The sequence below is a fragment of the Perognathus longimembris genome, chromosome 9 (assembly GCF_023159225.1).
Source record: "Perognathus longimembris pacificus isolate PPM17 chromosome 9, ASM2315922v1, whole genome shotgun sequence".
NCBI classification, from domain to species: Eukaryota; Metazoa; Chordata; class Mammalia; order Rodentia; family Heteromyidae; genus Perognathus; species Perognathus longimembris.
This window is the reverse complement of record NC_063169.1, coordinates 66,525-90,949: the sequence shown is the minus strand read 5'-3', so window position 1 is coordinate 90,949 and position 24,425 is coordinate 66,525. Positions and strand designations below refer to the sequence as shown.

The following is a 24,425-nucleotide window of genomic DNA, read 5'->3' as shown; positions in this document are numbered from 1 at the left end:
TTGCTTAAATCAATTGGATTTTAAATACCTTCCGAAGCAGAAAAATGCTTAATTTTACTAAGTATGATACTAGATTTTATTTTAACATAAAATTACCTTGAAACTGATGATCATTTGTCAACAGTTTTGTTGATTTTTACTTGTCTGGCTTCTTAGTCTTGTTAGTTGTCGCCTTATAACAGTTATTTTGTCTCCCTCAGATTGTCTTTCTAATTCTTTTACAGTTTGCTTCTTAAACCACATGGGCCAGAATATAGCTAAGAATTAGGTTGGAAATTAATTTGTACATTAAAATCTAAAAACTTGGAAAATTTGTGTTATGGCCTTATGACAGCTTCTTTGGTTACTCAGCATTTTTATTCTAGATGCAGAAACTATTCAGAGAGGATAAAAGTGTCTACCCTTGGAGGGTATTTATTATAATGTAATGTAAATACATAGTAAAAACTGCATTGTAATGTGATTCTGTGACAACAAACTAGATTTTATGGGCTAAAAAAATACTAAACAGCTAGACACTGACAGCTTATGGCATCAGTAATCCTAGCTACTAAGGAGGCTGAGATCTGAGGATCACAGTTCAAAGCCAGCCCACACAGGAAAGTCCATGATACTCTTATCTCCAGTTAACCACCAAAAAACTGGAGCTGTGATCAAATGGTAGAGCACTAATCTTGAGCACAAAAGCTTCAGTGCCCTGGTCCTGAATTCAAGCCCTCAGACCAGCACCAAATGGGGTGAGGTGGGGGGGGGGGGAATACTAAGCAAAGATCTTTGGTATTGAATTCTCAAAAAAAATATTAATTTTACCTAACAAAAAATATTTCAGAAAAAAATGTACTTCAATACTTACCTTTCCTCCTTGTCCCCAAATAATAAAGTTGAATAATTATCTCAGCAAGAAGACTTGAAGGTTCTTTGCATTTTTTAGTAAATAGACTATCCCTATGTTGCATAAATTAAACCAGAAGAAGAAGAAAATGATGGAATCCACCTCATCCTTAAAGTTACTAACCTAGTGATAACCAAGTTTCATTATGCTATCATGCTACCCCCCCCCCAAAAAAAAGAACAGTAGACCATTCTGACATAAGTATACTTATGAAACTAGTAAGTACATCAATATATTATGGTTGCTACAGCAGAATTCAATTCCCATAATGTAAAAGATAAGTAATTATAAGGAACTTTTAAAATAACATACAGTAATTACAAATGAGGGAAACCATGTAGCCTATGTTTCTTTTGAGTTTGGCAGGTTACCTGTAGTTTTTATACCTTTTCTTCCCCTTAGTTTTCATAGTTTCTGAGCTGCTAATATACACTCAGCTCCCAATCCTTAGACTATGGTTCTAAGTGGGGCAGATGAGAGAAGCTCATCACAAACATAGGTAACCTTTAGAACTTCCTTTTGCCTTTCTTTCTGTCTTTACCAATTTATGAATACTTTCCAGATTTTTACCATTTCAAAGGAGGAAGATTGAGATGGTCCCTTCCTTCCTGGGGTCATTGGAGAAGGCACACTTAGGTGGTTCCTCCTATTTCTCCTAATTTTATAGCTTAATCTTTATTTTTTTAATAAAAGGAAAAATGGAAGGGATGGGAGCTTACCTGTTTTTTCTGTTTACTTCCTAGTTGTAACTTTTGAATCTTTTTTTTGATGTTCGTTAAAATATCATGTTCCCTGTCTTGTCTTTTCTGCCCTGCCTTATCTTCCCTTAAATAACTGATCCCATTTAATCTTAGAATGAGTGTAGAGAAGCCTCAGTCCATCTTTTATAAAAGCCTTTAATTTTTTGTAAAGGTGATATACAGAGAAGGTACAGTTACATATGTCAAGTAATGAGGACATTTCTTTTTTTTTTTTTTTTTTTTTTTTTTTTTGGCCAGTCCTGGGCCTTGGACTCAGGGCCTGAGCACTGTCCCTGGCTTCTTCCCGCTCAAGGCTAGCACTCTGCCACTTGAGCCACAGTGCCGCTTCTGGCCGTTTTCTGTATATGTGGTGCTAGGGAATCGAACCTAGGGCCTCGTGTATCCGAGGCAGGCACTCTTGCCACTAGGCTATATCCCCAGCCCAGGACATTTCTTTTTGAACAGTGTCAACTCTTCCCTTGTTTTCTTCTATTTTTTTCCCCCTTTTTGTCCCCCTCCACAAGTTGTATAGTTCATTGTATAGCTTATTTCTTCTGAGAGTAAATTCTTGGCTTTGGACAAAGGAAAACTAAAAGTCATTTATCTAACTTAGGGGATGCCTTGAGAAATCCACTTGGTACCTTAGTCTTTTTTTTTTTGCCAGTCCTGGGCCTTGGACTCAGGGCCTGAGCACTGTCCCTGGCTTCTTCCCGCTCAAGGCTAGCACTCTGCCACTTGAGCCACAGCGCCGCTTCTGGCCGTTTTCTGTATATGTGGTGCTGGGGAATCGAACCTAGGGCCTCGTGTATCCGAGGCAGGCACTCTTGCCACTAGGCTATATCCCCAGCCCTGGTACCTTAGTCTTTAAACATCATGTTTCCTCCTAGGTAACAGTGCAGATCTCCGACTGGTAAAAACGTATATTGAACTTGGACTACCTGGAGGAAGAATTGATTTTCTTATGTCTGAGAGAAATCAGGTACAGTATGACAGTCTTTTTGGTAGAAGCAAGCATTTTTGTATCTGTTTCACCTTAAATATTAGATAGAAATATGCTTCAGTATGCCTATGGCAGTAGAAATACTTTTTCTGTTTTTCTATTTCTTTTAGATTTTTTTTTTGGCCAGTCCTGGGCCTTGGACTCAGGGCCTGAGCACTGTCCCTGGCTTCTTCCCGCTCAAGGCTAGCACTCTGCCACTTGAGCCACAGCGCCGCTTCTGGCCGTTTTCTGTATATGTGGTGCTGGGGAATCGAACCTAGGGCCTCGTGTATCCGAGGCAGGCACTCTTGCCACTAGGCTATATCCCCAGCCCTCTTTTAGATTTTTTTTAAAGAGTAAATTCTTTTTTATTTTTTATTTTTTGCCAGTCCTGGGCCTTGGACTCAGGGCCTGAGTACTGTCCCTGGCTTCTTTTTGCTCAAGGCTAACACTCTACCACTTGAGCCACAGCGCCACTTCTGGCTGTTTTCTATATATGTGGTGCTGGGGAATCGAACCCAGAGTTTCATGTATATGAGGCAAGCACTCTTGCCACTAGGCCATATCCCCAGCCCCTTTAAGAGTAAATTCTTTTTCATTGAGAACATAGGGCTGGATTTTTAACAAAACTTAGTAAAATAAGGCACAATGTCTAATTGGGCAAAATTCACATAGAAGATAAATTAATACAAGATTATAATGTTTTGATGTCTTGGATGGTGTCTTGGTAGGAAGTATTCAGGGTAGTTTAAATATTCTTTTTAAGGAATTTAACATCATACGGTAACATTTAAATGTGATTTAATAAACTATCTGGTCAAAATACTTTTTCTGAGCTGAGTACCTATAATCCTAGCCACTCAGGAGGTCAAGATCCAGAATATTATTGTTTGAAGCCAGTGCAGATGGAAAAGTCCACGAGACTGAGTTTCCAATTAACTAGCAACCAAAGCAGGGCTGGAGGAATACCTCAAGCTATAGATCTCCAGCCAAGTCAATGCAAGGCCTTGAGTTCAATTATAGCACACAAACACACACAAAAAAAAACCCAATAATATTTTTTCTGTTTTCTATGAAATTTAATATGTTTATCCAAAGAATATTTTCCAGTTCACTTGAGTTCTTGTCTTCATATATGAAACATTTCCACACTTTCATATTCTGTCTCATTAAGTCATTAAGATAGCTTTGTTTTAATACTAGTAGTTCACTAAACAAATTAGTAAATGAGTCAAGTGTTAAGAATACTGAACTTGTTTCTCTAGAAACTTACTATTTATTCATTTTAATGTAACTTTGAAAAAAAAGTTGGGCTTACCCACTACTGGCAAAACCTAAATTAAAACTTGGGAGGTAGAGGCTGGAGAATCATGAGTTCCAGGTCAGTCTGGACTACATGGAGACTCCGTCTCAAAGGAAGAAAACAATACAATAACAACAACTCTAGCTTATGTTCACATAGTTTCTCAAATGTGACCACATATTTTAGTATGTAATATACCTGTTAATATGTAATATATGTTAGTATGTAATGTGTCTGTTTTTTATTTTGTTTAGAATGATACTTTTGCTGATTTTGAGAGCATGACTGATCGTCTTTTGGATGAAATAATACAATATATTCAGATATATAGCCTAACAGTCTCAAAAATAAGGTAATTTATGTAATAATCAGTTTGTATATTCCCCTTAATTTCATGAATGTTATATTTCTATGAATTTCTTATTGTCCTAATCTTAAAAGTAAAACTAAAATTCTAATTAAAAGAAAAACCTTTAAAATGGCTGTATTTTATGATTTCATATATTTGAAAATGTTCAGAAAAAGCAAGTCTTTGCTACTGTAGACATATTGTCTAATGTCGACATTACATTTAAAGTCCTAGGCGAATTTTCTTGGGCGTAGGCCACGTGGCTACTGTATATATTCTTGGTACATTGTGTATTGTCTATATGTCTACCTGACCTAGGGAAGGGAAAGAAAAACAGGGTGTAAGATATCACAAGAAATGTACACAGTGCCCTACTATGTAACTGTACCCTTTTTGCATAACACCTTGTCAGAAAATTTTTGTTTAATTAATAAATAAATTACAAAAAAAAAAGCAAGTCTTTGGAGTCAGAAAGTAGTTTAGTGGTTTCATATATGTTGCTTGTGCCTTGTAAATACTGCTACTCAAAAGATGTCCAGTTTAATGTATAAAATAGCTAGAAGAGTTCAAAAGTTGACAACAGATAGAAGTGGTTTTTTGAGGAAATGGAAATACTAATTACTATAATTTGCTCATTATACATTGTACACATTTTCAATAGTCACACTATCCCATTGATAATAAAAATTATGTCAATTAATTTTTTAAAATTTTATTCTTATCAAATTATCTGCTTTCAAGGTATAGTCTAGACAGTAGTACAAATAGGTTTGCAGTTTTTCCTAAGTTGCCATTATAAGTACAATTTTGGTGTTTTATTTGAAATGACTTTAATATGATTTATGTGTGGTTTTTTAGGAGACATATAATGTAATCATTATACTACTATTTTTATAATGTATTTCTACATAGTTGCTAATTATAGGTAACTATTTTCTGATGTTATTTCTATATATTTAAGTAATAATAGTAAGAATCTTTTGTAGAGAGCGTATTTTTGTTTTAAAAATGAATACTATGGGAGAAATGTCTTTTTTCTTTTCTCTTAAAGCTTTATTGGACATTCATTGGGCAATTTAATCATTCGTTCAGTGCTTACAAGGCCAAGGTTTAAATATTACCTCAGCAAACTTCATACTTTTCTCTCTCTTTCTGGACCTCATCTTGGTACCCTCTACAACAGCAGTGCTCTAGTTAATACAGGTAAAAAGTTTTATTATTTGTGTTTTAAAAAAATATGAAGTAGGCAGAAAGTTCAATACAAATTTAGTATTTTCTAATGTTTAGTATACACTACATTTGTCCCATACTTGAAATTTCATGAAACAGAAGATGTAACCAGTTGTCTATTTTGCTATATACATGAAATAAGTTCACAAAAGTCATTTCAGATATTGAATAGTCAATAGTCAATGAGATGGTGTCTGTCAAAAATCACAAGAATATTTTGTTCCTTTTGGCCCATGTACTAGCTGAACATATAAATAAAATATTTTAAAGTTATAAGATACTTCGATTTTGGATGGTGGCATTAAATGATTAAATAATTTGTATGAAATTAATGCATGCCAGACGCTGGTGGCTCAATCCTGAAATCCTTGCTACTCAGGAGGCTGAGATCTGAGGATAGCAGTTCAAAGCCTGCCCAGACAGGAAAGTTCATGAGACTCTTATCTCCAATAAACTACTCAGAAAAAGCCAAAAGTAGTGCTGTGGAGAGGCACAGGGACAGCTCCCACTTCCTATTTTTCCCCCTGTCTTATATTAATTATATTGGTAATTTCACAGCACAGCCAGAGAAAATAAAAGGAACTGTGGTACATGTTTATTATCCCAGCACAGAAGATCTCAAGTATAAGGCCATCTTTTGCTACATAGCAAGACCTTTAAAAAAAAAAAAAAAAAGCTGCAAGTGGGTGCTGGTAATCTTACATGCCTGTAATCTTAGCTACTTGGGAAGCTGAGGACAGGAGGATTAAAAGTTAATGTCAACCAAGGCAGAAAAGTCTGTGAGACCCCCTTCTTAATCCATATCACAGTTGTACATACCTGTCATCCCAAGCCACATGGGGGCTGAGACTGGAAGGGCACCAGGTCAAATAGGATAGAAAAGTCTGTGAGACTCCATCTGTATGGAGGCAAGGTAGCATGGCAGCATGTGCCTGTGATCCCAGTCACGGGAGGCATAAAAGTAGGTAGATCATGGCTCTGTCTTGCATCCTGGTAGAAAGCAAGGCCCTGTGCTCAAAATAACGTAACAGTGAGAGGCTTGGCTCAGCAGCATCACACCAGAGAAGACCCTGAAGTCAAACCCCAGTGCCACTAAGAGAAAGCACAAGGAAAATAAGAACCTTATATCACACGAAGTAGAACCTAACAATAGGGTTAGGGTGTCAAATTTGATCAGTTAAAGAGCATTTTCCTTGTGTACTTCCCTTTCTTTCCCTCTATGGAACTCCAGAAACGGCGTTCATGGAAAAGAATATTCTAGTCTTGAATGAATGAAATTTGACTTCTATTCAAGTGAAGATCCAGTGGAATGAGTCCTTCATAATATAAAGAAGTAACTTACATATGAAATTGAATGTATCAGCTGTTATTAGAAAACATTATAAGAAAACTGATCCTATAAGTCAAGTGAAACTATAGACGAAAACCAATGCTAATAGCTGTCGTATGCATATATTGCCATTTATACTAACATTATAAACAACCTTCTAGGTCTCTGGTTTATGCAGAAATGGAAAAAATCAGGTTCTCTTTTGCAACTGACATGTCGAGATCACTCTGACCCTCGCCAAACTTTTTTATATAAACTCAGTAATAAAGCTGGTAAGTACATAATAATTAGGTAAATATGCACTTTTAAAAAAATAAGCCTTTAGCAAATTATTGGCATTTCTTTCATATAGTTAAAAAGTATTCTACTTTACTTTGTAGAAATGAAATTACAGAACAACAGAACTTCTTAATAACATAATTCTCTTTTTCTCCATGGTTTTGTATTGTATAAGCTGTGGTTTATAATCGTTCTAGAAATTTTTATATTTGAAATCAGTGCCTGTTTTATTAAAGTCTGGTTTCATGAGTTTTCTATAAGTCTGAGCCCTCCTATCCTTCTAGCTGTTCCTCACTCTAGTTCCTGACTCTTCTTAGTGAGTCAACTCCCACACATTTTTCTGTTCTCCCTTTTCAGGGCCATCACTTCTGAAAATTGTTTCTTAAATTATTTCACCTTAGAAGTTGTTTTAGACACCTTCCATATCTACTCTTCATATCTACTGACCTCTTCATATCTACTGAGTGACCAAGACCTAGAGTTTTCAGCTTTCTTAGTAATAGGGTACAAATATTTCTCTTCCACTTTACTGCATCTTTAGTTCAACTTTATTCACATTTGTTGTTGGTGGTGGTGGCTTTGGGGCTTGAATTTAGGGCCTGGGCACTGTCCTTGAGCCTCTTTGTGCTCAAGGTTAACGCTCTACCACTTGAGCCATTTGAGTGCCACTTGTGGGTTTTGAGTGGTTAACTGGAGACAAGAATCTCATAGGCACTTTTCTGCCTGGACTGGCTTTGAACCATGATCCTCAGATCTCAGTCTACTGAGTGTCTAGGATTACAGGCATGAATCATTGGCACCCAGCCCTTCTTCACTTTTAAGAGAAATGTTATCATTAAATAGTTGAACCAAAGGGGTTACAATTCACAAATGTTGTCTCATGTTGTAAAAGATTACAGGCAAGAGAAACATTATTTGTTAGTTTGGTGTTCATAGCATTGCACTGACAGGTTCAAAGCTGTATGAAAAGCCAAACTGAACATAATTATTCCCTTAGGTCTTCGTATTTATTTTATATTATACAAAGTGAAATTTAGTTTTCAGTCCTAAGAAACTATAAAATTTTACTTTATAGATATTGTCGCTCATGACTTTCTTGGCTGAACAGATATTACTATGTTTATTATTATAATAATAGGTATGAGTCGATTTTTCAAATTTGGAATTCTTTCATAAGGGTTTGAAATTTAAAATTTGCTTACCTTACACTACCTGTTCAAACTTACTTAACAGGTATTATACAACTGATTACTACATCCTGTTCAGGATGTAATAGCCTAAAATTACCACTTAAGAGGAAAAGTTGGACATCATACATGAGTGTTAGTTACAGTTCAAACTTTGATTAGATTGTTTAATTTAAATAAGCTTCAAATGATACTTGAGAAGGTGAGCCAAGTAGGTAGTTTGAGTCTGGGAGTTCAAGGACAGCCTGAGGACATAGAGGGATCCTTTCTCAAAAAATGTACTTAACTAATTTATTCTTCTCACATATTGTAAAATGATCAGAAGTGATCATTTCTCTTTCATATTTTAATCGACCCAAAGTTGGTTAAGGCCCTTGTAAAGTACTGCATGTGGTGGTCTGGTAACTGATGCAGTTTCATCTGAACAGCCAAGTTCTCATTCTCTTGGGGAAACATAAATTTACTTGGATCAAATTTTAGTATTTTACTCTGTTTTCTTTTTTATTTAAGGAAACTTCCCTATTGAGTTTTCCACTTGAAGCATTCTGTTACTCTGCAATGTATCATTAGCTTTCCTTAATTGAAAGTTATTTGTGTGTGTGTGTGTGTGCACGCGCGCGCGCGCGCGCCCCTTGTGCTATGCATATGTGTGTGTGTGACTGGAACTCAGGACCTCACACTCTCACTTGGCTTTTTCACTCAAGGCTCTACTGTTCTACCACTTTGAGTCACATCTCTTCTTTTTGGTTTTTGCTGGTTAATTGGATAGGAGTCTCACAGATTTTCCTGCCCAGGCTAACTTTGAACCTTGACCCTTAAATCTACCTCCTGAATAGCTAGGATGCCAGGTGTGAGCCATCTCTCTTCATTAGTTTTAAATGAAGAAAATATCTTTGAAGTCTAAATTTGTGTGATTTCTAAAGGCTGAAAGACTATTTTCAATAAAACCCACGTATTTACAATAGTGTCTTTTTGTTTGCAAACACAATTTTTCTGATGAAAGATTACAAAATACTACTAGTAAAAAGAAATTACCTTTCTTTTGCCCCTCTTTTGGCAGTACTGAGTTGATACACAAAAGTAGGTAAAGACTGCTCATCACCGTAGGTTTTATTGTTTTGCCTTTTGATTTTTATATATCCCCTGCTATATGAAGTAGAACAGGCCTATATGACCATTGGTAGGTTTGTAAGAGAAATACTAAAATTTAAATATAGAAATGCTATATAGTGGTTGAAAACAGGTACTGTATTGTGCGGACATAAAAGACTTTCCCTAAAATATTAAGTGAAAAATCAAGGCAAAAATAGTGTAATACTCTGTTCCCACTCACACTGTAAAATCTTAAACTTTGTTAAGTATATAACTCTATATTAGATTGCTTGCATAGCATGCAAGGGTCCCTGAATGTTGATCCACAAAACTGCCTTCAAATCTTATCAGTCAATAAATAAAATAAAAATCTTGTTTGAAACCAGAAAGGAGTTTGGAATTTATATTACAGCTGTTAGCTGTGTCATTATGAATAAAAGACTTGAACTCAGGAGGTCAAGAGCAAGAACATGATACCCTAACTTTAAGCCCCAATAATACCAGACCCCCCCCTCAAAAAAAAAAACTTTCAAAAACTCCTTGGTATAATTTATTCATAGAAGCCATAACTCTATTTTCAGAAAATATGAGGCTTTCACTCAGGGGCCATATACCTTAAAAGTGAGGAAAAATAAGCCAATTTTATGAAAGAACTCATTGTCAGGTTGGGATCTGAAAATTTTCTCAAAGCCATGCTTACCCATCCATGTTATGAAGAGACTTAAGTACTCACAGGCTAGTTGTGCACCCTTTGAAAACCCAAACACTAGGACATGGAGACAATCCCAGTGATGCACTGAAGATTAGTCTAAATGTTAACCAAGAAGGGGAAATACTCATTTTTACTATCATTTCTATAATAAAGGAAATTGTGTAATTAATTTTATTATAAACATTTGATTATTTCACTTATCTTTATAGAATTATATTTTTTCCAAATCATCACCCAAAAACATGATATCTTTTCATTAGATAAAAAGAAGAATGGCTTTATTTTTTACATAGTATATCTATTATACATTCTTACTTGCCATTATGTATGTCCTGCCTTCTCCAGATTTTGGTCCTTGAGTTCCAGGGGAGAAAGGAAATGTCCATAAAGTTCTTCCACATTTCAACTCCACAATAGTCCTAGCATTTGGCCTGTTTCTAAGAATCTAAACTCAAAAGTTACTGTGAAGTACCAAAATTTTACTTGGAAACACTCTAGAATAAAATTTGATGTCTGTACATTTCAATTCTAATGTTGTAATGCCATTCTTAATTTCTAACTTCTTTAGAGAGCACATAAATTTTACTTACTAGTCAAGCCAGATAGTTTATTAGAATATTACTGATGCTAAGGAAGTCAGTAACATTTCATTATTTAAATGAGTTAGCAATGTAACCCAAGTTCCTAAGCTCTAAATTTCTTTAGTTTTTTGTTTCTGTTTTTTTTAAAGATTTGACAAAATTTGTGGCAAAATCACTTATTCTTGTCACTGGAAATGCATGTGTTCTCCTGATATCATTCTCATATTTACAGAAAACATAAATAATACTAGTCAGTCATCACTGAAAACTGAAAATAACAGCTTTAAATGGCAATGCATTGAATGTTTTGTTTCTATGGGAAAGTGTACTTTGTTTCTTTGAAAGTATCCTTAAATATTAAAAAGGATATTCTTATCCTTTGGAAGATAAGGGTGTCACCATATACTTGCAAATGAAACTTAATCCACAATGTTTAATTTATTATATTTATTCTTCTTCTTATTATTATTATTCTAACCCCTTGTACAAGTGGTTATAATTCTGTATGTCAGGTATGGGTACAGTGCTTCTTGGGCATTGTCACTCCTTTCTTTGTTTTCCCTCATTGTCCCCCACTTGTCCCTATTTTCAAGTTGCACAGACATATCTAGCTTCCCACTACATATCAGTCCTTGCTGGCTTTTTGTAGAGAATATATAGTACTTTGAAGGAAAGATTTGTAATATATATTAAGAGTCAAAATTTTCATAATAGGTGGGTGCCGGTGGCTCACACCTATAATCCTAGCTACTCAGAAAGCTGAGATCTGAAGATCACAGTTCAAAGCCAGCCTAGGCAAGAAAGTTTGTGAAACTCTTATCTCCAGTTAACCACAAAAAATTGGAAATAGAACTGTGGCTCAAGTGGTATAGCACTAGCTTTGAGCATAAAAGCTTCCGGGACAGTGCCAAGGACCTGAGTTCAAGCCCCACAACCAATAACAACAAAAATTTCATAGTCCCTGGGAAATAAATTTACTTCTTGGTTACTTTATATGATAATAGTTTTAAATGTAGCTAATCATTGCATTATTCATTTTCTTAGGACTTCATTATTTCAAAAATGTTGTGCTGGTTGGATCCCTACAGGATCGCTATGTTCCTTACCATTCTGCCCGCATTGAAATGTGTAAAACAGCTTTAAAGGACAAGCAGTCAGGTAATGCAATAAATGGGAATTTTAGTTACTTTCGTGTTACTTTCTGCTTTCTCTTTTCTTTAACTTCCTTTTCTATGTACTATAATCAACAGCTCTTTGTCCTCAGCTTCTCTTCAATTCTTTCTTTCCTACCATCTAAGGTCTTTATTCTGAAACAATGATTCTCCATTTTTCTGTTTCCAAAGCAATCTGCTTTGTATTCCTCTTCAGTCATGCTTCATGTTCTGATGGGTAACATTTAGAGGCAAAGATGACAACTGTTGGTTAATAACAAAAGATATTTAAATCATAGTTCTTTGGAGCTAGAAGGTGATATGGGTCCTGTTTGCCCATTATATAAGTAATCCTAGAGATAGAACGTGTTCATCCAGAAGGAAGCTGATCTCACACCTCCCACTTCTTTTTCTGGAGTAAGGCTGATTTTAACTCTAAGTCTTTTGCTTTTTCAGAATTGTGACAAAGCTTTTTAAAAATCAGTGTGTTATAAATTTTAAGTTGTTATACTTGGTTTTGTTTTTTGCTGGTCCTGGGCTTTAACTCTATACCCGGGTGCTGTCCTTGGGCTCCTTTTTTTTTTTTTTTTTTTTAATTTATTTTGTTTTTTGCTGGTCCTGGGGCTTGAACTCAGAGCCTGAGCAATGTCCCTGGCTTTTTTTGTTGTTGTTTTCAAGGCTAGCACTCTACCACTTGAGCCACAGCTCCACTTCCAGCTTTTTCTGTTTATGTGGTACTGAGGAATAGAACTCAGGACTTCATGCATGCTTAGGCAAGCACTCTACTACTAAGCCACATTCCTAGCCCTGGGCTCCTTTTGTTCCAGGCCAGTGCTCTACCACTTGAGCCATAGCACCACTTCTGGCTTTTTTGAGTAGTTTACTAGAGATGAGAGTCTCATGGACTTCCCTGACCAGGCTGGCTTTAAACTCTTGTCCTCTGATCTCAGCCTCCTAAAGTTCTACTTCTGGCTTTTTGGCGGCTGAATGTCCTCTAACTATTAGTGATCCCAAGTAAATCTACTAAAGAAAGTATGAAGTTCTTCCTATATAAACATGTTTATAGCTAGTATGTCCCAGAAATCCAGTATGACTTACAATGAAAACTAAGAAAAAAGAGTAACAGAGTTTTGTAATTTAGATTTTCTTAATTTTTCTCTAAAATACCTTTTTGCTCTTTCTGTGATTGTACTTTTTCCCCCCTGACCATTCCTTGGGACTACATTCAATGTTTGTCCTGCAATAAGAAATCTCCCTCTCTAGCCAGGTACCAGTGACTCATGGCTATAATCTTCAGGAGGCTGAAACTTGAAGATTATGGTTTGAAGCCAGACAGGGCAGGAAAGTCCATGATACTCATACTCATATCTCCAACTAACCACCAGAAAACTGGAAGTAGAGCTGTGGCTCACAGTGGCAGAACCCTAGCCTTGAGCAAAAAAGGTTAGGGACAGCTCCCAGGTACTGAGTTCAATCCCCATGACCCACCAACAAGAAAAAAAAGAAAATCTACCTCTCTGAAAGTGATGCCATGCAATTATTGGTTGTCATCTGTTAGGAATCTGTAGCTTTGCTGGGTGCCTGTAATTCTAGCAACTCCTTAGGAGGCTGAGATCTGAGGATAGAGGGTCAAAGGTAGTCTAGTCAGAAAAATTCATGAGACTCTTCTCTCCAGTCAGCCAGCAAAAATCCAAGTGGTAGAGTACTAGCCTTGAACAAAAAAGTCAAAAGAGAGCAAGGGTTCCTTCATTCAAGCCCCAGTACTGGTACCACTCACTCTCCCCTCCCCCCAAAAAAAGATCTATAAGCAATGGTTTGCCTTGTAGTTAACTTGTACAGTGATCTGTATGAATACAGATTTAATCTTTTTCTCTCATACTTAGCATGACCTCAGAAAACCCATTTTAAGATTTTACCAAAAAAGGAAAAGTACAACTTCGTTTTTGTATGTGTTTCTTTTTTGCCTGCTTTCATATCACTATTCAGGCATGAATTCAGGCACCATGCTCTAGCTTGGCTGTTCTTTTTTGCGTTTTTGTTATTGTTTTTTGATTTTTGGTCAAGGCTAGAGAGGGCTTTACTACTTGAGCACACACTTCTGTTAACTGCCTTTTGCAGATAAAGAGTATCATGGATGTTTCTGCTAGGCTAGCTTCAAACTCAGATCTCGACCTCCTGAGTAGCTAGGATTACAGCCCTGGACTGGCAGGAGTACACCTGTGAATTAAAAGCAGAAAAAAAAAAAATAAGTATACCTTCAAACCAAGAAAGTAATTATATTCTTTCAGTCAAGTTGTTATTCTTCAGACTATATGAAGTTGATGTTTTTTCTCAATGTAATTTAGAATATTAACTGTCAAAGAAACATGAGAGTTAATAAATTACTTTAAAAAAAATCATTCATGGTAACATTTTTTTCTGTTTTCTTTTTTCTCTCTAGGACAAATCTATTCAGAAATGATCCACAACTTGCTTCGCCCAGTTCTACAAAGTAAAGACTGTAATTTGGTTCGATACAATGTTATCAATGCATTGCCCAATACAGCAGATTCACTCATTGGGAGAGCTGCTCATATAGCTGTTCTTGATTCAGAAATATTTTTAGAGAAATTCTTTCTGGTTGCGGCCCTCAAATATTTCCAGTAGGATAAAAACATTGTTAGAGACTTGACAATTACCTCATCCAACAGTGATTTAAATGATGTATTATAATAGTTAATTAAGTTCTAAGAAATATTTATACCTTTTTATATGGAAGATAATTTATATCATCCATGAGTAGAGCTTTTTAAACATCAACTTTATTTTCTAAGTAATGTGGCTGTGCAATATTTTTTAAATTTTATCTTTTTACTTTTCTATTACTTTTTCATATATTTTGCTACCTAAGTAGAACTTAGTGGAACTTCAGTGGAACTTTAAGCCTATATGGACATCTGATTGGCTTTCATGATTCTTACATCAGACTACATCTTACTACAGGCTGTTATTGCTAGAATAGCATGGGATTTTTAATTTTCTAGTTTGGGGGGGTGTTATTTAGCTCACTATAACTTTTTCTTTTAACATTTTACTGTATTTTAACTGGAAATAAAATTATGGCTGCTAAAATATATTTTTGAGATCAACTTCTTTACTCTTAAAACATCCCTTTATCTTGTCATCAGACCAGGTAGCTCAGACATGATAGTGTTGTGACTGTTTTCTACAAAACCATTACTATCGCTATTACACACATATCATGCCTATTACAATATTTTTCTACTGTTGGTTTAAACATCATTTCTCATATTGACTCATTACTGGAATTTTTGTGTTCACATTAGCAGCATATACAAATTTTTTAATTTCCTCTGCATTGATTTGGTTGGAATTTTGCTACATTTGGTAATGTTGCCTGAACTTTTTGACTCATTCTTTAACTTTTTCATATACTTTCTTGTTTGTACATAATAATTAAATGTTGAAATTTATGTAATACTTTTATGAATTTAGATAAATGTTAACTATTGTTACAATTTATTGATCCGAAGAGTAATGTAAATAAAATGCTTCATGTTAAAATGGAAAAAATTATCTTTACATGTTTGGTGATGCAGATGCAGATGTTTTTGATATATGGAGATGTTAAATTTTGACTCCACTAAAGGTGCTAAATAACTTTAAATTCACTATTTTTCTTCCGTTTTTCTTGTGATGCACTAAGGGTGGATGGAAAGTCTGTTTGCCTTCATCAATTGTAATGGACAGAGGGTTTTTGTAAGTATGAGTTATATAATTGATGCATGTTTATTTTCAGTATTGTGTTCATTGCTTCTGGTGTAAATAAATGAAGAAATATGTGTTTTGAGGAGTAGCTAAAACGTGTAGTCCTTTACTTATTCTTAGGATGATAGTGGTACAGTATAATGCTATTTCAGTCAGCAGTGGACCTCATAAACATATACCATCTCTGTGCAGTAGGCCATACCATCTGGCTTTGTGTAAATACAGTTGATGTTCACACAGCACTGAAGTCTCTTTTCAGAATGTGTCCCCATCATTAAGCAGTGAATGACTGTATATGTTTTTATTTATAGGTAAATATACTAAATTTATTCTGTGGGCCAGTATTTTATATCTTGCAAGTAGCTAAACGAATTTTGTTGATTGTTTTGATTAATTTCTAAGACATACTCAAGTTTCACAAATTGACTAAGCAATAATATACCCAAAGCCTTATAGAAGAAAATAGAAGTTTATCCATAAACTGTCATGTATTTTGCCACACATTTTTCATCTTCATATACTTTGGTTTTTCCGTTTGAAACATCCTAGATCCTCTAAGTTTAGATAATTTCCTGTCATTGATAATAATATAAGCAGTATTTAAAGGTAAACTGCTCACAAGATTTTGTTGGTGGTCATTGGTTGTTTTGATACAAGTTTTAAAAACATGCCAGTGATCATAGTTTGCAAATCTAAGTTTTAATTTCTGATTTATCTGGGAAACCATCATACACTACTGACCTCCATTTTCAGAGTGTCAGGTCAGGTGATGTTTGGTTTTTGTTTTTTTTTTTGGCCAGTCCTGGGGCTTGGACTCAGGGCCTGAGCACTGTCCCTGGCTTCTTTTTGCTCAAGGCTAGCACTCTGCCACGTGAGCCACAGTGCCACTTCTGGCCGTTTTCTGTATATGTGGTGCTGGGGAATTGAACCCAGGGCCTCATGTATACGAGACAAGCACTCTTGCCACTAGGCCATATCCCCAGCACCCCGTCAGGTGATGTTTTGAAGAAGAGGGAGAAAGTGTATCTGACATGCTATATATAATTGATTTTTAGAGAGTGAAATTCATTATAGTATATCAATAGCAGTTCTTGGTTGGAAACATCAGGGGGGAAAGGATTTATTTGAAGAACAGCAGGTAGCTTTCATAATTAGTGGAACTAAATCTGCTTGGCAGGTTTATAAAACAGAAATGAAAAAAAAACAGTTAACAAAAATACTAAACTAGTTCTGACCATAAGATAAGCTGTACTGTATGCATCTATTAGCATGATTGCCTCTAATAACTGAATTTCAAATACTTACTTGCAGCTCAATCTCCAGATTGAGAATCTGATGGGAATTCCAGCTGACCATTGTGTTGGTGCTCAAGTGATTGGGCATCAGAGACAGCAGGAACCTTCTCCAACTTCCCAGTGGCCCTGAGATTCACCAGACATACAAAATTGGCTTAGTAATAGTACCTGATACAAGACATAAAATTGAGTATGGTGGTACACAAATTTGAGGTCAGTCTCGACAGCTAAGAACCTGAATCAAAGTTCAATTTAAAAGGATAAGGTGAGGAGTTTGCAGATGTTTGGAGGTAGAGTACTTAGCTCGCATGTATGAAGACTTGGGCTCAGATCATATCTGATAGACATCGCATCTAAAATTCTACCTATATGCATGTATTGACAATACTGTTTTTTGGCTACTACTGTCTCCTAGATCCAGGATGTCAGCATTATCTCCTCTGGTTCTGCCGTCTTTGTTTTTGGCATTATTAAAGTTTGACCTCTTTAGGGAGGCCCTCCACCTCTTGTAATGATTTTATCTTATGGACAAAATTGCGACCTCAACACTACCCCTGTATAGTATAAGGAAATTATGTCAGCATGTGTGAGACAGTGAGAAAGGAACTTGATGTAGCACAGTGGTAAAAATTCCTTGGTGAGAATCATGTAAGCTACTTGTTAAAAATAGAAATTTGGGGGCTGGGGATATGGCCTAGTGGCAAGAGAGCTTGCCTCGTATACATGAGGCCCTGGGTTCGATTCCCCAGCACCACATATACAGAAAACGGCCAGAAGTGGCGCTGTGGCTCAAGTGGCAGAGTGCTAGCCTTGAGCAAAAGGAAGCCAGGGACAGAGCTCAGGCCCTGAGTCCAAGGCCCAGGACTGGCCAAAAATAAATAAGTAAGTAAATAAATAAATAAAAATAGAAATTTGGGGGTTAGGAATGTGGCTTAGCTGTAGAGTATTTGCCTAGCATGCATGAAACCCTGGGTTTGATTCCTCAGCACCACATAAACAGAAAAAGGCAGAAGTGGCACTGTGGCTCAAGAGGTAGAGTGATACCCTTGATCAAAAAAAAAAAAAAAAAAAGAAAAAGCCAGAGATGGTGCTCAGGCCCTGAGTCCAAGCTCCAAGACTGGCAAAAAAAAGAAATTCAGAGGCTGGTGAGTAAGTAGCAATGTATTCCATGTCCTAAGCTTCCTTAATAAAACAAAAACACTATGGTAAGCCACTCCTGCACTGGGCTTCCCACCACTGCCTCTATGCCTTGTGTGTTTGACCAGAACCTCTGCTTATGAGGTTTTCTTAGTGGCTGGGTCAAGAATCTGAGGCATGGATGATCTTACTCACATGTAGTTATAATAGTGTGTGTAATTTGTAAAACTGAGCCTGATACTTTAATATATTGGGAGGAAAATGTATTGTCTTGAGTTTACTCACCTAAAAATCCATTATTCAAGCCATCACTCTACTGTGTTTTCTAGCTTTACCTAGAGAAATGAGATGAAATGAGACCAGTTCCAATTTAGAAAAAAAAAAAAAGTTATATCCCCTAAGAAGTGCTCTTCTGTGCCAAAAATTGCTTTTCTGACAGCAATCAAGAAGGCAGGTAATAAGAACAAGCTGCATACTGGATGAATGACAGACAGTGTTACTACACTGTAGCAGAGTCCCACTTCCCACAGTGTGGCACTGAGGACCACATTGACATTGACGTTACAGTGTTTATTTTATGTCAGTTAAGTTTCTATTTTCCTCCAGAGGTGTTTTGAGAGCAAGATGTGCAGTGTAGAGTCCAGACACTTGGAATTGTGACTGTAGAATGTAGGGAACTCGAAACTGAGCTGTGAGATCTGGAAAAGGTTTGAGGTTGGAACACCACCTCGATAGCACTTGGAACACAGAACTAGCCTTGGAAAGGTTAGAAGAACCAGCTCTGAAGAGGATTAAGAGACTGGAATGTCACCACCTTTGTTCCAAGGGCTGAGAGCTAGACCCTGAAAGCTAGATAAAGTGGAATACATATCTGCTTGGGGTGCAGTCTTCTTTCAAAGTAAGGCAACCAGTGTTTCTAACAAACTATTTTGGCTTTAATTGTAGTAGGACTATAGACAATTTATGTTTTGCATGTATCCATGGTAACCTTGCCTGTGTGAACTCAAATGAATATGCTTGCTTGTGGTAACTTGGGGTCCAAGTGCCAGTGAACCTTGGGCCCCCTGGTCCCCCCTGAATTTCTCTCTCTCTCTATGTCTCTGTCCTTTATTTCTTCTGCTCTAGTACTGTTATGCTTTCTCCTGTTGTGGTTAACAACAGGTAGCACCCAATGTGGGGTTGGAGTGATAGATGAATCATAGTATTCAAAGAGGTCAACTGAAGAAAAGCTGAGGAGTTGCTGATGCAGGAAAGGTAAACTGGGACACATTTCAGGGCCAGGGTAACAGTGGGTCAAAGAGAAAGTAAGAGTGCGGAGTGTTTCAAGTTGGAATAGATGTTGCTAGCAGCATCAGGAGTGAAAGTAAAAAGGATACAATATATAGAAAACAATATGCAGAAAAATACTGTTATTGGTTACCTCCACAAAGAACACTGCATATACAGCAATGGAAGGAGGTATTTGGGTCTCTTAAGAAGGCCCATAAACAGGAATCAGTAATCTATTAAAACTTCAGTCTTTAAATCCTGTTTGTCTGGTAAAAGATTTTGTGTTTCATTTTGTCATGTATTTTGTGTTGCTTAATGTTTGTTTTTCTCTCATGGTTTTATCATACAATAATCAAAAGATGTCATTTGCCACTAGAATTCCCAAAATGCTTACAGCCAGTTTTCATTTTTAAAACCTAAGTGCATTCTAAAACATTTGTACACAATTATGTGTGTATGTATATGTATGAACATGTTCAAAATAATCTAATATTTTAATGCATAAGAACTGTCATGATGGTGTGAGAAAAAGTAGTCTTTATTAAACTAAAGTGCTTTCCTGCATAGTGATATTTTTGGTATTGATATTTCTTGGAATTACTTTTTGACTACATATGAGGAGTGTGATTTTTTTTTTGTCAAAGGAGTTAAAAGAATAAATTGTAATTACTGCATGTGCTGCTTGTGACCAACTAGCCAAGTTAGATAAATCCCTTATTCTAGAAGTTAAAATTAAAACGGGCAGTTTTAAACTCAAATTTCAAAAGGTCATTATATTTTGGTATTAACAAATGTGTCTAAGGTTTATTAAATTTCATTAAGACAAACTATGTGCACACCTGTTTCCTTCAGGAAATGAGCGAGTGAGCCACTCTTAATAGACATATATAAATTATGGCCTCAGCATTGTCTCCACTGCATATCAAAACGGGAGAAAGAATTGCCTGGCCTCCACTGCTTCCATACAAAACATCCATGGGAAGGAGTGTTTGGAAACATTAACAAGCAAGTTTGGTATAATACTATTATTGGGCCTGATCACCCTGAGTACAATCTTAACATAAATCACAAACATTCAAAGAATTAATAAGATATAGGAGCAGATGTAATTGCCCAGAAACATTGGCCTGCTAATCAGAGAAAGGACAGGAAAAACAAACAACATTCGAGGGTATGGAGTAGGAAATGTACAAGAGCCTTGGCCAAGTGCTTCTATACTGACCTGTATAGGACCTGATGGTGGGGCATATAAAACCTTCAATATAGGAATTGGTCTCTGTGGAAGAGATCTTATGGAACAATGGGATACTCAGATTACTTTCTCTCCCCACTGGGTTTGTCTTGATGGCTATTAATCAGCATCCTCCCCCCCAACCCTGCCTCTTAAAGGGCTCACTACCACCCCCATATGGGTTGATCAATGGTTGTAAACACAAAAGCTGGGTTCTTTACATCCTTTATCTCAACTGAAACTTAAAGCTGGACATATTGAGCCTTTAATTAAGTCGTTGGAACACTCCAGTATTTGTGATAAAGAAAAAAATCATGGAAATGGCAAGTGCCATTTATCCCATGGTGATTTATAGCCAAGACTGCCTTCTACAATGATACCTAATTGGAAATTCATAAATACTGATATAAAAGATCCTACAGATGTTTGGCTGCCAGCCCAGAAACTAAAACCCAGGAATGAGGAGAAAATCAAGGAACCCCTGGAGGAATCCTTCCAGAGAATGAGGATGACTGAAGGCACAGGAAGAACAGCGTGAACTAGAACAGTGACCATTCCTACATGGGGACAGAGTCTTTCCCAGGAATCTGAACGACGTTTGAAATGTAGTGGATAGGAAATTGGTGTTATGTCCTTCTTTGTAATGATGATGGCATTTATTCATACAGCTAGTGCCTCATTCATGGTGCAAACCTCTTTTGGAGGGTTTCTTATGGCACAATGGTAGACCATTGTACTGTGATGTATAACAATTCAGAAGTGGGACCTAAAGATGGAGTTGAAATATTTAGCTGGAAAAGGTCTGAGGGACCTTGGACAAACATCTGTTCAATCTGAAAAAGATAATATCCAGTTTGGTATAGTCAAGCTATGGTCTCCCTTGAGGATGAAGGGAAATATAATTGTTCCAAATTACAGAAAGGATACCCACAAGACAACATTCTTTCAGGAAAGTATATTACTATATATTTGGTTCCTGAATCAGAATTTACTGATACTCCAAATATTTGGCTTCAGTTGTCAGTTAATACCATAAATGAAACTTCTTTTTATATTAAGGAAAGCTCCGCTGTACAAAATATTCTATCACAAAATTTAGTTGGACTTGGTGTCAGTAGTGAAGGATAAAGAATGAAACTCAGGATGATATTATCAAGATGAAATCTTTGAATAAACTATGAATCTTGACTTATGGTGCAACATCAATGTTTATGCTTTGTGTAGATGATCTTAGCAACTGTTCCATAGCAAACCTTACTCTGTCTAAAGGAAAAAGACTTGGTGTTGGCAAGTCTTTCTATTGTGGAAAAAAAAGCATATCAAATCTAAAGAATATTATTCAGGACTCTGTTTTATTGGAAGGATGGTATCTCTGTTGCTTGCTTAGTAAGCAAAGTGTGAGATGAACTAAATGCGATTTCCCTTCAAATTGTGATGAGGATCGTGTATTGTTAAACACTGCTCATACAGGTGTAGCAGCAGCTTTTATTTTACCCATGCTTGAACTTGTGGTAGGTGTGTAAAAGAGAATTTAATCAGTTAGCTTGTCTTTTTAACAAGCTAACAAATGGTATAGCTATAAATCAAGAGAGGACATTAAGAACATGGATTTATAGAATTGAACTGCTATATACTTACTTGCTGATAATCATTTAGGATATGAATAGTTTGAAGGATATGTTATTTTAATATAATTGGCAAATCTTAAAAAAATCAGAGCCAGTAGGAGAAGCTCAAAAAGGAATTGAGCAAGATGAAAATTAGTGACAACGGGGAACTCCCAGGATGGCTTCCTGGGTTGTGGCACTTTTGGGGACTGCCAACTACAATCATGGAATAATTTTGTTGCCCCATTTCTCTTTCAGTGTGTGTTGTCTAGCATTCAGCTTGCACTAGCTCAAATTAAAGTGAAAATAATGCTTGTTCAAATTTAAAAAAAAGGGGGAGTGTAGGAAACTCTGAAGCTGAGCTTGCAAACCCTTTCGAGTGGGCACTGCAGCAGGGAGCAAGACCGGACCATGGAATTGATTTACTGGGTACCAGGGGACCTGCTGCCTCTGTCCAGCATGAGATGTCGCTGGTCCCATGTACAGGGTTTTTATTTATTATCATACAAAAGTACATGTAGGATGGTGGCTACATCAAAGAGAATACTTCAATAAGGGCAGAAAGGTGGCTACATCAAAGAGATAAGGGAGATAAGTTGGGGAGGAATAATTCTAGGATTGGCAATTACCCCTAAACAAGATAAGCAACCAGTTTTCAAGGCAAGCACTTTTTTGAGGCAAGCACTTTTGCCACTTGGCCATATTCCCAGCCCACAACCAATTTTCGTAGGCTACCAGCAGGGCTCCAAGGTTTTGTGATGTTCGGGATTAACAGGAGGGTGAAGACTGTGGCCATTGTAATGCTAAGCACAGTAGGTTTTGACAGGGCCACCCTCAGCCTTCTGAGTGACAGAGAATGGCAGTCCAGTGTTCTAAGGCTGACCTTATGGCTTTGCGTTTACTGTTTCCTACAGCTGTCAGACCTGGAAAAGATTTGAGAGGTTGGAATGTCCCCTGGACAACACTTGGAACACTGAGAACTGGCCTTACAAAGAGGTTAGAACAGCCAGCTATGGAGAGGGTTAAGAGACAGGGATGCTGCCTCCTTCCTCAGTGCTGCAAGTGCTGAGAGCTAGGCCTTGAAAGCAAGATGAAGTGGAATACATGTTTGGACTTTGCCTGGGACGCAGTCTTCTTTCTCAAAAGAATAAGGGAACCAGTGCTTCTCACAAACTCTGGCTTTAATTGTAATAGCACTATAGGCACTTTATATTTTGCACATATTCATAGATAGGTTGAGAGTTAGGGTTTAGGGTTAGGATTAGGGTTAGGGTTTTATGCTTAGGGTTTTTGGGTTAGGGTCAGAGTTCTTAGGTTAGGGTGGTGGTGAGGGTGAGGGTGGAGGTGAGGGTTTAGGATTAGGGTGAGGGATTTAGTGTTAGGGTTGGGTTGGTAGGGTTAGGGTTAAGGTTGGTAGGGTTAGGGTGGTTAGGGTTGTTAGGATAAGGGTGTGGGTGTGGGTTAGTGATTAGGGATAGGGCCAGGGGTAGGGCTCAGTCTTGTGCTAGGGCTAGGATTGCAGCTAGGGTAGGGCTAGGCACTGGGTTAGCGCTGGGGATAGAGCTAGGGCATGGGCTAGTTGTGTGGCTAGAGCCAAAGGTTAAGGCAGGGGCTAAGGGCCGGGGTATAGCCAGGGTCTAGGGGCTGGTGTAGGGCTAGCTACTTGGGCAAGTCCAGTCTCTGGGGCTAGGGTCAGGTGTATGGCCAGGGGCTAGGGGCATGGCCATGTCTAGGGACTAGGGTTTGGGCCAGGGGTAGGGCAGAGTTAGTGCCAGGGACTAGGGGCAGGGACAGCACCAGGGGCTTGGTTTAGGCCCAGTGTGTAGAGGCATGGTCAGGCCTAGGGCCAAGTGCTTGTGTTAACTTTATTGTTATAGATTTTAAGGGTCAGAGTTAGCGTAAGGCTGAGTGTTAGAGTGACATTTTTAGGGTGATGTGAGTGTGCGTTTTAGGGTGAGGGTGAGGGTTTTATGGTGATAGTGAGGGTTTATGGGGAGTCAGAGGGTGAGGGTTTTGGTCTAGGGGCTAGGGGTAGGGCCAGACATAGCTACTAGAAAATAACTTCCTTGTTGATACACACAAACATCACTCTACATGCAAAGAATGTTTTCAAAAATAACCTAAATAACACACATTAAAAATGCAGAGTTTGGGGCTGGGGATATGGCCTAGTTGCAAGAGTGCCTGCCTCATATACATGAGGCCCTGGGTTCGATTCCTCAGCACCACATATACAGAAAATGGCCAGAAGTGGCGCTGTGGCTCAAGTGACAGAGTGCTAGCCTTGAGCAAA

The 24,425-nt window shown here is 37.3% G+C and overlaps 1 protein-coding gene across 9 annotated transcripts in view; it reads left to right on the top strand.

Moving 5' to 3' along the window:
* Positions 1-18,503, top strand: part of Fam135a (family with sequence similarity 135 member A) — a 72,004-nt gene extending 53,501 nt beyond the window's left edge. For 7 of the 9 annotated variants that reach the window (XM_048354705.1, XM_048354711.1, XM_048354707.1 and 4 more), the window contains 6 exons: positions 2,520-2,611; positions 4,169-4,266; positions 5,315-5,466; positions 6,985-7,095; positions 11,719-11,832; positions 14,266-15,675. In XM_048354705.1, coding sequence (XP_048210662.1) covers positions 2,520-2,611; positions 4,169-4,266; positions 5,315-5,466; positions 6,985-7,095; positions 11,719-11,832; positions 14,266-14,471 — 773 coding nt within the window. In that variant the 3' untranslated portion in view covers positions 14,472-15,675. Of the gene's footprint in view, positions 1-2,519; positions 2,612-4,168; positions 4,267-5,314; positions 5,467-6,984; positions 7,096-11,718; positions 11,833-14,265; positions 15,676-18,354 lie in introns of those variants that run through there. The other 2 variants (XM_048354708.1, XM_048354709.1) reach the window with 2 other exon arrangements.
* Positions 18,504-24,425: the final 5,922 nt, after the last annotated feature.